The sequence below is a fragment of the Phyllostomus discolor genome, chromosome 9 (genome assembly GCF_004126475.2).
Source record: "Phyllostomus discolor isolate MPI-MPIP mPhyDis1 chromosome 9, mPhyDis1.pri.v3, whole genome shotgun sequence".
NCBI classification, from domain to species: Eukaryota; Metazoa; Chordata; class Mammalia; order Chiroptera; family Phyllostomidae; genus Phyllostomus; species Phyllostomus discolor.
Window position 1 is genome coordinate 37,615,890 of NC_040911.2, and position 15,958 is coordinate 37,631,847.

At 45.5% G+C, this 15,958-nt stretch overlaps 1 protein-coding gene across 1 annotated transcript in view; it reads left to right on the plus strand.

Annotated features, from left to right (window-relative positions):
- The first annotated feature begins 10,033 nt into the window (after positions 1-10,033).
- Positions 10,034-15,958, plus strand: part of NPC1 (NPC intracellular cholesterol transporter 1) — a 44,031-nt gene continuing 38,106 nt past the window's right edge. The window contains 1 exon segment of the mRNA XM_036009442.1: positions 10,034-10,256. Coding sequence (XP_035865335.1) covers positions 10,034-10,256 — 223 coding nt within the window.

Consider the following 15,958-nt stretch of genomic DNA (forward strand, 5'->3'; position numbering starts at 1 on the left):
TGGAAAAAATGACAGCATTTCACTTTTGAGGCTAGATCAGAAAAGATATTGTAACTGCCTCTTCTCTCTTAGACCTCACTCTGGAGGAAGCCAACAGCCATCTTGAGGACACTTGGAGACCAAGGAGACTGAAGACACCGAGCAGTCCTATGGAGAAGCTCACAGGGAGAGGCATGGAGACCTCCTGCCAGCAACATCATGGAGGCAGACCCTGCAGCCCCAGTCAAGCATTCAGATGATGGCAGCAGGAATGTTCACTGCATTATTGTTTCCAATAACAAAAGTGACAAACCAAATGTCCAACAGTAGATTGATGAAATAAATGATGTCATGGATCAAAAACTGTTAACATGAATATATCTAGCCTTCCCCTCCATCTGCTAAGTAAAATGAATTTTGTCTTGGGTCAATGTTCTCATCTCTCTCTCTAAAAGAAATGTTTAACAGCGTTGAGACTTCTGTAATGCAGTGTCAAGAGGAATGCGGAGGCACAGAAAGATGCAAAGCTTTGTGGAATCCAGAAAAGCTCAGGACTGTGAAGAAGCATAGGGGAAAAGAAACGTAAATTTATGCAGTATTACTGGAAACATATAAACTCTTCAATGTATCAGAAATGTAACTTGAGACAAGTTATTTTGAAATACTTGTTGGTTGGTGAATATATTTCATTGGCTTAGGCACTGGTCTGAGACTGGCCTGCATTGTTGGCTTCAGAAATGTTACATATGTATAATGAAATACAACAGAGCTCGTAAAAAAAACTAGATTGCTAATAAAGCATCTTGCTGAATATAAAAAAGCAAGTTGCAAAATATATACTTCCCACTGGTTTAAAAAGTCTGTTATATTTACATATATGTTTTCAAATATAGAATTTTCTGGAGGATATTTCTGCACACTTACAGAGATGCATGTGTCTAATAATTTCACTTTCCCTCATTTTGTCCTTTGTTTTTATGCGGTCAACGTTGAATGGTGCATCTAATGATAGTGGTATTAAGCGTAATTTAAGCACACAAGCAAAAAGTCTTTCTTAGGATCTCCACCATGTTAAAACAGTTTTCACAGAAAGAGAAAATGTGCCACACTGTGCCACAGACTATCCATAACAATGGAATTATAAATAATTTTTTAAATTCTTATCTTTCAATTTTTGTGTATTTTCAAAGTTTCTACCATAAGCATAGAAAAATAAATAATGTCACTTAGAAACAGGAGAATTTATTTTAAAAATATACCTTAGGGTATATTTTTATACAATGTTTTTGGGCATTGTTAAGCTGTACGAAAGACAAACTAGAAAAAATACATATACAGTTAAAAGATCTTTGTTACTGTTTAGTGACTGGTGAACATACTTTGTGGGCATCAGAATTTCTGCCCATACCAGAAATGTTTTATATGGTACTTGAAATTTCCTTTACTCACGTCAATTATCTTGTAAAATTTTTTTTCCATAAGGATTTTTTTTTTAAATTGAAAGGTTAATTAACCCATCAGGATCCAGGAAATACTGGGTTGGACAAAAGCCCATTCGTTTTTTCCATACAATGGCTCTAATAGTGCTTAGTCGTCTTGAACTTCATTCCAAACAATTTTGTTAGATTGTATTGGGACAGCTGTCATATCAGCATGTATTAAAAAAACTTTATCAAAATTGGTGAATTTTTGTGCAGCCATTTTAGTATTGAAGATGGAAGAAGATATGCGACATTTTCAGCGTGTTATGCCTTATTATTTCAAGAAAGGTAAAAACACAATTGAAATGCATAAAAAAGATTTGTGTAGTACATGGAGAAGGTGCATGACTGATTGAGCATGTCAAAAGTAGTTTGCAAAGTTTCTTGGTACTATTAACATTTTGACCAAATAATTTTTTGCTGTGGGGCTGTCATATGCATTGGAAGATGTTTAGCAGCACCCCTGGCCTACACCCACTAGAAGCCAATAACAGGATAGCCGACATACTAAAAATATCCAAATCAATAAAGGTATTGGTGAAAGTGAAAAGTATGTCTTTTATGGAAAAAATGTAACGACTTTTTGGCCAACTCAATGCATAACAACTGTAGTTCTTCAATTTGAGTGTGTATTAGAACCACCTGGAAGGATTGTTAAAACAAAAGTCTGGGCTCATCCCCAGTGTTTCTGATTCAGTGTGTGCAGGATGGAGCCCCATAAGCTTGCTTTTCTAACAAGTCACAGACAAGGCGGAGTACACCTGCATATCGCATAGTAACTGACCACCAGTGGAACCAACAGGGAGCAGAACTCACAGTTGGATGAGAGCCAGGAGGTCGTCATGGAACACCTCTAGGAAGAAATCCCTGCAGTTTTAGTGCCCAGCCAGCCAGGTGGACATCTCAGGGCTGAGTACGTGGGGAGGCAAGACAGTAACTGAATCAACCACTGTGTGGAGTAGGGATGGGAATGTCATTCGCATCATGGGTCTACATAGGACTAAGTTTAGCATTGCTACAAGTGGATCCTTAGTTTTTCATTGTAAGTTGACGTCCACTGTGGGGAGAAGAGATCCTTACCTCCATTTCTTTAATTTCAAAATGAAAATAACAGGTGCTTAGCAGTGGTCTCAATAATTTAAATCTGAGGAGTGATGTTACCAGAAATGTATAGAATAAGAAATATGTGCAAATCAGAAAAGATTATAATAAGAAGAGGCAATACAAAAGAAGAGAGAAAAAACACCAAGAGGCTTCTCCTTTCTCTTTGTTTCCTGACTTCACCTAGAACTTAAAAAGGAACTCAGGCCCCAACCCACAAACAGGAGTCAGGTTCTCTGCTACGCTTGGCACCACCGGTAGATGGAGCGTTTGTAGCGCTTTTGGGGATGTGGGCTGAGCGAAAGAAAACCCGGACATGGTGACTCAGGGGCTTCGGCCCCGCCGCGCTCCGCTGCTCGGGCGTCGGGCGTTGGGCGTTGGGCGTTGGGTTCGGTACACCACCAGGTATCAGGCCACTGCGTTGCACCTGCCGTTTTCGATAGAAGTGGTCAGGCCCGGATTCCTTTTGGGGGAGTGGGTTTGGGTGCAGAACTTGCCCACAATGTTACTCGGAGCTAAGTAACATAAACATGTATTCCGCTGAAGAATGGGGTCTCGCTATGAAAAAACAATCTCCAAGAACTCACATTTGCTAAAACCTTCTCGCCCGCCATCTTCAAACAAAAAGACAAATGGGAGAGAAGTGAATTTAAAGCTTAAAAACCACGCTTTTGGCACAACTCCAGAAATATCCTCCCAGTCTGGATTCCAGAAGTTAAACTGCCCTGGTCTGGGAGCCCTGACCCCAGTGCCAGGCGCCCCCAATGGGGCCAGGGCGGAATACTGCAGAGCTGGTACTCCAGGGGATCGCTGTAGCACCCTCAGGCCCCACCAGCGTCGGGCCTTGCAAAGGCCACAGCTAGGCCCCGCCCCTGGCCGCCCCGTCCCGCCCCGTCCCGCCCAGGACGGGCGTGGGCTAGCGGGCAGCGACACCGCCCAGAAGGGGAGGAGATGGCAACGCCTTCTTCTTTCCTGATCTGCGCGCGCAGCCCGTCGCCGCTGGGTCCTGTTCGCTCTGTCCTCCAGTGCCCGGTTCTGAAAGAGTCGGTGACTCTGCCCCCGGCCAAGTGGAGCCAGCTGAGCTTCCGCAGAGGTCCCAGCCCCGCGCCGCGGAAGAATGAGTGCGCGAGGCCTGACACTGGGCCTGCTCTTGTTGCTGCTGTGCCCGGCACAGGTGAGCGGCACCAGGGACTGGGTGGGCTGTGGGCGATGTGGCCGCGCAGCCAGTCCTGGAGAACGGCGGGCCGTGCAGCGGCTGTGGCTCGCGGGCCCCGCAAGGCGCCCAGGTCCCGCAAGGCTCCCAGGTCCAGCTGGTGCTGGGCAAGTTGCTCTAACGGTGGAGTCTCTGGAGAACCCCATCTCTCTGGTTTCTCTCTCCGACTGCGCACTTTCTTTCCCCGGTGGTCTGGGAGAGGATGGTAATTGGGAACTACTGGTTTGGCCTGTTTAGAGCTCTTTTCAGCTGTGTTCGCCTAATTTCCAGATTGAGGATGTGGGATTAGAAGGAAGAGGGAAAATGGGTAGAGAAGAATAGCGATCTTATTTAGCTGGTTTTTTTTTTCTTGTGTCAACATCAGAAACGTCCAAACCTGTAGGAATTTTTATGAGTTTATTTAGGCCAAACTGACCACAGTTGCTGGAAAGTAAAATCTCAACAGATTGCGAAAATGCTTAGGGATAATGGCAGTCTCGCACCTTATTTTATGCATTACAATCAAGAGGAGGCATAAGGAGGGTTACCATGAAATTCATTGGTGATAGATTGGGTATGCTGGAGAAAGCAAAGAGGAGGAAGTATCTGGGATAGGATAAAAAACTAAAATGAAGAGACAAATACATCTTTACATTGGTGGGTATAGGCTAGTTAACATTTTTTAATTAAAAATGTTTATTGATTTGAAAGAGGAAGGGAGAGAAACATCGGTATGAGAAAAACATCAATTGGTTGCCTCCCATAGGCACCCCAAATGGGATATAATCCACAACCTAAGAATGTGCCCTCACTGGGGGCCGAATGAACCCCCAACCATTTAGTGTACAGGATGACACTCCAGCTGAGCCACACTGACAAGAGCAACAACTACCATTTATAGCACAGAGATGTTATTTGGGGGCGGGAGACAAGATAACAATGAGTGGTTCCATGCTCTAGGTCAAGATTGTTTTCTGAGGGGTGGAGATTGCTCAGATGTTCCAAAGGAATGTTATCTTAGATGAAAAAAAAATAGGCTCAGTTAAGGTCAAGATTGACCTTTGTCAAGGAAGATAACTGGCCTAGGACAGGACTACCCACCATGACTTGCTTTCAGTTAAGTTTTAATGACCATCCTTGGTGGTTACTCTCAGTCTCTGAGTCTGTAAGGACCCCCGTACAGGCCTCCCCTGAGCCTGCCAGGTTTCAGCTGTGGCCCCTTTTTCCACCCACACTTAATTCTGCTTTAATTCTGCCATATACATAGGAACTCTTAGTAGATTTGTTATTTCCTCTTCTGTCCTAAAAATAAAGTGTAAGGGCAGGTAAAGAAGGGAAATGACTCCTCAGTCACCAAATCGGAACAGTCACCTTGGTCTTCTAAAGAGTTCAAGTTGCTTCTTCTCGACTCCTTTCACATCTTTGGAGACTGAGGCCAACCTGGGGGTAATTGACATTCCCCTTGACACAGTTCTAGCTAGCCACAGGATGGGGCCTGACACTCAGTGGCCTGACTCCCTGGGTCAGCTTTGCCTTGTGCACAAGTGCCTCATTGCTATTTGTGTGTCTACAGTTTCCTATTTGAAAACTGGGGGTCGAGAGGGATGGATAAGGATATAGTGCTGATTAAACCACATCAGGATGAAGGAGTGATCTCTGGGAATGCTGTGCCTACTCACAGGTGTGTCATCAATGAGAGGGTCAATGAATCACAGGAAGGCTGGCTTTCCCAGGACTAGAAAAACGTCTCCTTGAACTTCTTTGCAGTTCTCAGAAGTGGATAGGAGATGCTGACCCAGTAAGGGTCCAAGAGCCAGAAGAGCTGTGGCTCTCTCCTGTATGTGTGTGTGGGGATCCCCAGCAGTGTGGGGTTCTGGCGCCTGGTTGGGAGGGAGGCGGAGGGAAGCAAGGTTCAGGAAGGTACTTTGGAAAGAGGTGAGCAGCTGGACCACTCACTAGCCCTGGCTTTGGGCACACTTCTCTTTCAAACCTCAGTTCTTTCTGAAGATAAACAATACCTCATAGGATTATTAGGGTTATTAAGTGACATGATACATGGAGATACCTCATCACTTCAGTAAAAACTCACGAAATAGTAGCAATTATGTGCCTTAAAAAATACAGCTGTTTAACTTCCCTAGAGTTTTAGCTCACGATTTCATAGACAGGCTTCACAATAGACGTAGTTATTTTTTTCATTTACATCTGAAATCCTTTGACCTGGAGCTGGTATCCAGGCCGATGGCCACAGAGTTATCTCCTCCTAGGATTTTTGGGATAGGTTAGAGGTTGGTCACAAGTCTCTTGCAAAACATCTGGAAGCCTTGGACAGGCCTGTTCAGCTTAACTGGAAAAACTCCTATTGTTATTTTATAAATGACCTCCCTCATGCCTGCAGATGCTTTCAGAACACCTGGACAAATTGGGGGTGGAGTGGGGAGGAAGGCTGTTGTGGGTGTAGCCTTGGTCTCCGCTTGCCTTGTCCTTGTTCATCAGCAGCAGCTGGGCAGAAGGGCTCTGGGAAAGGTCCGGAGCAAACTGGACCCATATAGCCACCTTCCCCCTTGTATTTGGGCCTTGCAGACCCAGCCTCAGACAGAACATGGAATGGGCTGACTTGGGCCCCTGGTATTTTGGGAGGAAAACAAAAAAAAAACAAAAAATCCTTCTGTCTTCCTTGTCTAGGGCATTAATGTGTAGAATAAAAAGAGTAAAATAGAAAAAAACTGTTTTGAGAATTTTTACCTAGGAGAGCCACTCATCTGGGTTTAGTTTGAGCACTAATAAAGTCCTTTGAAGGTCTGAAATACATTTAGGAGGGATTTTTGCTTTACTTAATTTTTAGTTTTTGCAGATGATGATATTAACATTACTAGACCACAGGATTTTTTTAAAACCTTGTGGTCATCCAAATAATATGTGCAGTTTTGAGAAATTGTATCTATCTCCTGACTGTACTTTTTGTGAGTAAACTTTGTTTTAAGGAACTTGGAATGGAGTGATGTTTGGGTAGGAATTAAGCCATTAAAATGGCTTTTCCTGAGATCTGGAATGGTTTACTTTTTTGGCCTGAAAGTGATGAAGAATAACCACCTGAAAAGGTAGTGGATGTGGGCAGTCTTGCCCGTATTCACATTTCTCCTTGATTGATGCTGCGATCAGATATTCTACTAACATAAGTAAGTAGAGGAAAAATAGGTTTTCTATTTTAGCGAGTGGGCAGGGAGAAAACCACTGGCTGAATGGGTCTTTGTGTTCCTTCAGTGTTTATCCAACGGCCCAGAACAAAGAATCAAAGAGTCCCGCTGGGCAGGAAGACAGTATGGTCTCTCTTCTTTCTAAAAGGGGTGCTTTTCGGGGTATTTTAAGGATGACACATTACCTACTGCAGAAGCCTAGATCCGACCATCTTTGGTCTGATCTCAGGGCCCCTTTCTGCCCCTGTACCCGCAGCTCTGTGAGGGGCATCAGCCATCCAGCTAAATAAGCTACTTGGTCCCAAAACCGTGCACATCTTCCAAGGCCCAGTTCAAATGTTCCATCATTCATGACATTGGTTATCCCGTTCCCCCAATGAAATTTACCATTTATGCCTTCTCTCTGATGTTCTAAATCTTTGTTTAAACTTCTGCAGCAGCATTTATTGCCTGGCAAGAGGCTTGTCAAGTAAAAAGACCTGGATGTGGGTTCTGATTCCTCCTCCCACCAAGAGTCATGTTGGGCAAGCCCGTGGTCCCCTGGAGCTTCGGTGTCCTCCCCTATAAAAGGGATTGACAGCGATGCCCGCTTCTCAGGCTGCTTGTGGAAAGACAGTGAAATACTGCAGAATGCAGGCTCCTGAGGGCAAGAACTATATTTTGCCACCTCCATTATGGCTGGGACTCGTACTTTTCTGAATCTCCAAATCATTGGGCCTCCGTGGGCTCAGGTGAGAGGATAGGATGGAGGAGGAATTCAGGGGCCAGCGGAGATCAGAGCTGGATTTGCACTTGGTTTCTGGGTGATAATCAATGACCAACTGTGGCCAGACAGGTTTTCCTGTGCTTGGACTATGCCTCTTATTTTTAGTCTTTGGAATATTTGCTTTGGTAAGAAAACATTTTTAAAAAGCAGAAACAAACAAACAAACCAAAAAAAAAAAAAAAACCCGCTCACTGATCCAAGTGTGCTGTTGGGGAATTTGGGGAATTTGAGAGTGAAGCTTTAAAATTTGTTCTTTATCTGATGATTTCCCCTAAGGCCACAGAGGAACTCAAATCATTGCCCTTCAGTGATTTCACAAATACAAAGTGTTTGCCATAGACACAGTATAGGGTACAAAAGCATGTCAAAAGATTAAACGACATAGAAAGCAGTCTGCAGACTGTAACCTGCTGTATAAATGTTAGTAGTTTCTATCCCTGTCCTATTCATAGTTGATGGGAAGTGTAACTATGTTTTAAAAATTACAGTGCAACCTGTGCTATAGTAAAACAAGGGCAAAAGTTATGGGGAGTCCATTTTTTAGCCGACCCTCGGAGGGTGGACTAATGCTTACCAGATGGACAAGAGGAAAACTGGAGAGAATGGAGGAGGGAAGTTACCTGTTACTAAAAACCTGTGTACTTGAAAAGGATGAATTTTATGGTATTTAAATAATCTCAATAGGGCTATTTAAAAATGACATTCTAGTTTACAAGAAACTAAAGAAAAAGGAGTTACCTCATTTTTGCATAGTACTTCCATTGCTAGTACACTTCTGATTTTATTTTTGGTGATTGAATTATTGTTTTCATTAAAACATTTTTTATTATTTCCTACCTATAGTATAAATCCCCTTAAAAGTGATTTTTAAAGGGCAGGTAATTGAGGCTGTACTGTTATGAAGAAATTAACAACTGTCCTCCTTCTCATCTCTCTCCTCAGTCTCTTTAAAATTTATTTAATCTTAAGTATTTTTTCCATTACCATTTAGTCCGCTTGTACTCCCCTCCCCCCAGCAATCACCACACTGTTGTCCATGAGTCCTTTTTCCTTTCCGCTCAATCCCTCCACCCCCAAACACCATACCCCTGCCCCCGCCTTAGCTGTCAGTCTGCTCTCTGCCTACTAGTCTGTCTTCATTTTCCTTGTTAGTTGCGTTTGTTCATTAGGTTCCACTTATGAGTGAAATCATACGGTATTTGTCTTTCTCTGACTGGTTTATTTCACTTAGCATAATGTTCTTCAGGTCCATCCATACTGTCGCAAAGGGTACAATTTTCTTCTTTGTTACCCCCGGGTAGTATTCCATGGCGTAAATGTCCCAGAACATCCATCAGTAGGTGAGTGGATAAAACAACTGATCTTGTCTTGATCTCACAGCACACCCTGTAAGATAGATGAGGTGCTGTTTTTCCTGTTTTACAGATATGGATATTGGCGCTCAGATTTGTCACGTAACTAGTAAATAGCAGACTGGGGGCTTGGGTCACTGCGTTCTGACTTCTGTGCTCTGTTCAAATTCAAACTATGGCTATCAGTTTATTCATATTTAGCCAGCCAAGTAGAATGTGTGTTCAACAAATGTTCCCCTTGGCCAGTCAGGCACCTCACTCAAGGCATGTTTGTAGCTTCAGTGGGGTTTCTTCCAAAGCTAGTGAGTGATGCACCAGGGATGGATTTAGCCTGCCGGCCTGACCTATTGCTCTGCTGCCACACTGTGAGAATATCCCGCAGGAAAAAACCTGCAGACAGGATACACTTACGTCTTCTTTCACAGTTTTATTTTAGTTTTTTACCTTGGATTATTTTTCAAACTGTGGATGTTAGAGCTCAGCGATGTTTGATACTAACTAGTAGTATGACCTTGGATGAGTCACTTAAACTGCAGACTACTTTATCCGTAAAGGAAGACTAGCCAAGCCCATTTAACTAAAGATGTATGACTTAAACACCCACCTACAGGTGTGCCTGATGCTCACACAAGTCATTCTTTGTGCTGTGGGTATGTTCACCCCAAGTCATCTGTAAAACAGAGTCCCTAAGATTTCCTTCAGTAAAAGTCAGGCCAGCCCAGCCTCCAACCCAATGACCTGTCATATTTGTTTGATCCCCTCGCTGGAGCTGGAGCTGGGTGTGTCTCTAGGTTCTGCTGTGAGCTTTATGCGGTCAGGACAACGGCAGAGGTGGCAGGACCCAGCCTGTTCTCCACTTGCAGTGGGGTGGCCAAGTGCAGGTCTGAGGTTGAGGACAGTCAGCTGTACTGAGAAAGTGAGTCCTGATCTGCTGGCTGCTTAGAGACAGGCATAAAAAGATGTAGATGGTGCTCATTCCTACAAGTGAGCGCATCGATGTAGAAAGAGAAACACTTGTGGAGGACTGTAATGGATGGAACAGCCCATCTCTGATGCATGGTCGGTCTGCGGATACATCGTTTGTACCAGCTGAGCTGGAGTTTGCACAGTGCAGCAGCCTGGGGGTGGGATGGCGGACAGGATGGGCAGTGCTTGACTTGGTGTTCCACATTCTGATTCTCATCTCTGGTTTGGCCACTGATGAGCCATGTGACCTCAGAGAATCTTCTCTGAGCCTTGATTTCCTTACCTGTATAATGCTGCATTACTATGCCATAGCGGGGTCTGAGAAATAAAGGAGGCAATGAGGGAGAAATCAAGTAACTTGGTGTCTTACTGAATGTGTTCAGTGAACATTTGAACATGAGTTACTTAATGCTTTATTCCGCAGGATTTTCTAAGGGCAGCCTGAGTGTAGGGTTCTGCTGCTGATGTTCAGAGCTTCTCCACATAAGTAAGGTGCGCTCTCATGCAGTCCCCGTCACAGTCTGTTTGGCTGTTGCTATAGTTGCTGACATACAGCAGAAGGGGCATTTTTTAGCCTCTTCTAAACTATTCCTGTCATTATTGCAAGAAGCTGTCCTATCCTGTATATACCATTTAATATATACCCAATAATTAAACTCTGAACCATGTTGTGAAATATCCACATGACCTAACCTTTAAAAGTGGATGGTCTAGCCCTGTAACTACTATACTGTGAGCTAAAGCTAAAACAACTAGCAGTTACCATTTTTGAACTTCTTACATAATCCATCTTGACTCCTTCAATTCATGGTGAGTTTGTCATGGTTTTGGAACTGGTGGAAACTGGATGAGGTACTGCAGGGAATTTCGGAAGAAGTATAACATCTGGCCTCAGCACTTTAGGATTTGATGGTCTTTTAAGGGAGTCAAGACAAAAGCAAGAAAATATTCTTCCAGCCACATATACAACTTTGTAATTCTCATAAACAGAAATTCTGCTTGGTCCTTGGGCAGGAGCTGGCAAAGTGTGGTCCGACCAGAGGCTGTCGTTATGCATGACGTCGGCCTGGGACATGCCCACGCTCTCCATTCATCAATGGTCTGTGCTTCCTTTTGAGCTACAAACGGGCAGAGCTGAGCATTTACCAGAGACCTCATGGCTCACAAGCCTGCGATATTTACTGGTTGGCCTCTGAGGAAAAGTTTGCCCACCCCCAGGGCAGGCATGACGCTCAGCGGAGCTCTGGGCACAGAACACCTGCTGACATGAGCGGTAAAGACCGATCCCCTCAGCGCCAGCCAGGTGCTGCCTGGGGCTGACCTGCCTCTGCCCCAGGACAGCTCCCCTGGTCCGGGGAGCGGCTGGACTGGAACCAGATGAAAGGAGTCAGAGTTAAGTTTAGTGGAGGACAGGAGTCTTAGGAGAGGCTTGTAAGAGGGAGGATGTTTAAAGACGGGGAGGACCGACACCTGTGGGGAAGACAGTGGGCTGGAGATTCAGAGAGATACAGTTAAGGGCAGGTCAGGTAGAGCCAAAGCCACCTGGGGAGGGTGGTCCAAGGTTTATTTGTGAAAAAGCTATTTAAAAGTCACTGCAACTCATATGTGTTTGTAGGTATACACCTCTGAAGGCTTGCCTGTGGGAGAATTAAAAGCCTACAAGACATAATATCAAAAGTAGCTCTGGTTAAATCTGAGAAATGTTGGGGGAATGGAGAAATGAGGAGTTTCTAATGTTATTTCTCAAAAGCAGTGAGAGAAAAGTAGGTAGTTAACTATAGGGGAGTTCCCATAACACTGTCAGCTGATTTGTCAAAAGAAGCTCTGCAGGCTAGAAGGGACTGGCAGGAAATATTCAAAGTCATGATAAGCACGGACCTACAGCCAAATTGCTCTCTCCACCCAGCAAAGACATCATTTAGAATCAAAGGGCAAATAAAGAGCTTCCCAGACAAGGAAAACTCCTTTAGTTTTAAAGGAGTTCATCCTCACCAAACCATTATTACATGAAATGTTAAAGGGACTTATTTAGAAAAAGAAGATCAAAACTGGGAACCATAAAATGGCAATAAATACATATCTATCAAAAATTAAATCTAAAAAGCAAACTAAGCCAACAAGAGGAAGTGAGACAGAATCGTGGATACAAACAGTGTTTTGATGGTTGCCAGATGGGAGGAGGGGTGTTTAGGAGAAGGATGAAGAGGTGAGGGGACTAGGAAGTACAAATAGGCAGTTATAGAGTAGCCATGGGGATGTAAAGTGCAGTATAGGAAAAGGAGTAGCCACGAACTTATACACATGACCCACGGACATGAACAAGGATGTGGGGTTTGCCTGTAGGAGTGTGGGGCGCTGGTGGAGGGGGGCAAAAGGGGAAAAATCAGGACAACTGTAATAGCAATCAATAAAACATAATTAAAAATAAAACCATTTACTTTTAACATTTTAGGAATTGGCAACATTTTCATATACTTAAGAAAGATTATTCTTATGATTATGAGTAGTTCTTAAGATTGGTCGGTGACCACGTGATAAACTGAATAAGTAGTATTCTTTAGAGTTGGACCTGTAAGTGGGATTTAACAAGTCCGGTTATCAGAGACTCTGGGTAGTCAAGTGACACTCGGGCTCAGACATCGGTGTGTTTTCTTTCACTGCTGGGCACCATACTTCCTTCCCCAAGTCAGTATTACTTATTGACGTGAAATCAGTACTAGGTACTCTTGTAGATACTAAAGGCAACTTTCATCCAGACACCTTACTTCTGTTACCAGGTGCTTTGCTTAGAAATGAAGCCAGTGGCCCATATGTGAGCCCTTGACCGCCCGGTGTACGCTTGCTGTTGCCCTCAGGTGCTGCCCTGACAATCCAGGGATCTTAAAGTGCATCTGTCCTCTTGCTCAGGTGTTGTGATTTGGAGACTAAAAAATCTAATTGCTCCGATGCCAGCTGGGTTCTTGGCGGGAGGTGGAGATGAGGATGGCCCAGCCAGTGGGCCGGCAAGGAGTGACCCTCAGTCCCGTGAGAGGAGTAGGAGCTCCGGGTTCCGAGTCAGCCAGGGTTTTGGTGGGGTCTGGCTCTGTCATTTCTTAGATGTGGCCTCAGATAAGTCACCTTACCTGCATAATTCTGTCTCCTCTTCTGTAAAATAGTGTTATTTTGGTACCAGCCCAAAGTACCAAAGTACCTCTTCGATCAGAGGATTGAAGGAGCTAATAAAAGCATACTTAACAAGTGCCTGGACGCTGGGCTGGGCTTGCGTGGGTCAGGAAGGCACACGGGGAGGTGAGGGTTGGAGAGGGGCCCTGAGGTACCAAGGAGTGTGTGTAGTGTAGGGGAGGGAGGCAGGACCCATGTGAACTGCGCAGAGACAGTGAAGTCCCACCTAGTGCGGGACAGAAGGAAGGAAGGGTGGGAGGTGAGTGTGCAGCAGAGCCAGGTAAGGCTTCTGGAACTTGTCTCAGGCCATGGGAACAGTGTATCATAGGTTTCTGAGAATCAGAAAACCTTGCAGCTGTGGCTCAGAAAGAGCCAAGCAGCAGCTGTGCCTAGGAGACACTGCCGAGGTCAGGATGGAAGGTGCCAAGATGGACAAAGAGTGGCTGTGGGCTCAGCAGGGAACGAGTTTGAGGAGGAAGAGGCGCAGGAGACTGCACCTGGGAGCCTCCCTGGGAGGTGGATCTATAAGGTGCAGAGGCTTAGACGCGGATGAACAGAGACAGGGCAATGGTGGAGGCTTCAGAGAAAGATCAGTTTCCCTTTGAGCCACCTGCGGTTGCTGAGCATCTGTGGAGAGAAGTTGGAGGTGGTTTGACTGAGAGGGAGAATGAAATTAGAGCAGCTTTTATAGGCAGGAGCAGGTGAAGGGACCAACAGAGAGTTGAGGTTGAAAATGTGGAAGAGGAGGAGGCCAGGTGGTGGAGGGGTTGTGGCGGGTGGTGGAGGAAGCTCGGGAGCACTGCAGCCGAGGGGCGTCTCACTGTCTGGATGGAGGTGAGAAGAGGGAGCTGAAGGTCGAGAGAGACTTGAGACAGAAGAGACGCAGCCCCAGCCCAGGGCAGCTGTCTGAATGCGTGCACACCCATGTATGCCCCACACAAGGTGGGGAGTGCGGAGGGGCTCTGATGTTAGAGTGAGGACCTTAATTACGCAGTAGATCATATTTTATTAAGACTGTTCCCTGAACCTAGAATGTCCCCGTTGGAGTCCCCATTCCTGGTTCTGCCACTCTTGGACAAGTTACTTAGCTTCACTGTGCCGCGCCCCGTCACCTGTGAAGTGAGCATGATAATAGCACCTACCTCATCAGCCCACTCTGAGAATTTATTAGGTTGATATGCAAAAAGCAGTTCAAGCCATGCCTAGCACATACAGGTGGCTTGGAAGTACTTTGGGCCCCACCGGCTTAGGGCTGCTGCCTTAGGCAGGATGCCTTTGAGAAGCAAACCTAAGAACTTGGAGGCAAGCCCAGTTTCCTGGGCCCAGAGGAACCTCGGGCACTTTAACTTCTTCAGGCCTCTGGGACCCCTGTGCTGAGGTCCCAAACAGCTGAAGACCTTACTGGTAGTTCCTGACGTTGGATGGTACGGTGCTCTACCGTTTACCAGTACTGCCATGCAGTGCCTTCACTGGGTCTTCACACCACATCCAGGCAACAGCAGCAGTGATGAGCAACAGCTCACAGGCAGGAAAACTGCTCAGCAAGCTTCAGGCGCCTGCTCCAGCTGCGATTGTCCGATTGTCTGTGATGAGCACATTTATTTCGAGCTCTCCCCTCCCCCCTCTCTCCTACCAGATGGGCAGAAACTTTGCTTTGAAATAACGACATAGATTGTAAAGGATGGTCTTTGTGAACAGGGACCAAAGAGCACTGAGTCATTTTTATTTTCTCTTATGGCACCGAGTGCGGAGAAAGGGGAATTCAGACTCCAGACGCCCATCCTGCTAGTCATGCCTGAGTCGTGATTGTGGTTTGTTGTTGACTGGACTTCTGCCACTTCAGTGGGTGACGGGCCGAGTGCTGCCCTGCTCCCACCCAAGGCCCAGACTTGCTCATCCTGTTGTCTGTTGAGAATAATGTGAGGTCTAGGGAGGGGGTTCCTCCTATTAAATTGCATGCCAATAACAGCATCACTGTCTCCTTAATCAGCTTTTTGCCTTTTCAGACTTCAGTAGATGGATGGTGACCTTTTAGTTGGAAACCCACAGTCTTGGGAAGAACAAATAGTTGCCCTAGAATTGCTAGGTTTATGGAAATAATTGTGATTCTTTTTGCATAAAAATGGAATTATGTGGCATCTTGCCAAAGATTTGGTATGTGGTGGTGTCGAATACTTGTCACTTTCTCATTTGTATGATTTCCCTGTCTTGTGGCCTAAACATACGACTTCAAATGAATCAAGATAGGGTAAGTGGTAACTTCTGTTGTGAAATACCTGAAGAGTGAATTCAGAGACGAATGGTATTGACCCCTTAGGCTCCCTCCACAGGCACCCCTTAGCCACCTGCTTGTTTTCTCTTTCGTGTTTTTGGGGCTTCAGGGCCTGTTGTGGGATTTGTACCCCACAGGGGGGGACCGACAGGGACTGACTCAGCTCCTTATGTGTGTGTGAGTTGTGTGCACTGCCCTGGTGAGAACTCCTGCACTCGGGTACCTCTGTGCAGATTCTTCAAACTGCTTTCGTACCAGGTATCATGGGAGCCTGGTTACTTCTCCATGTCCTCTGTTTCCCCAGGGGACAGGTGACTGCAAGATTGGTGCAAGCCTGTGGCCCCGGCCAGCTTGGCAGAGACGGGTGGCCACGCCACTCTGACACAGTGATTCACGCTGCACCCCCCTCCCTCCTGAGGGTTCTGACAGCCTTGTGACTCTCACATGAGGGCTCCGAGTGGCTCTTGAAAATCTTTATATAAGAGGTTTT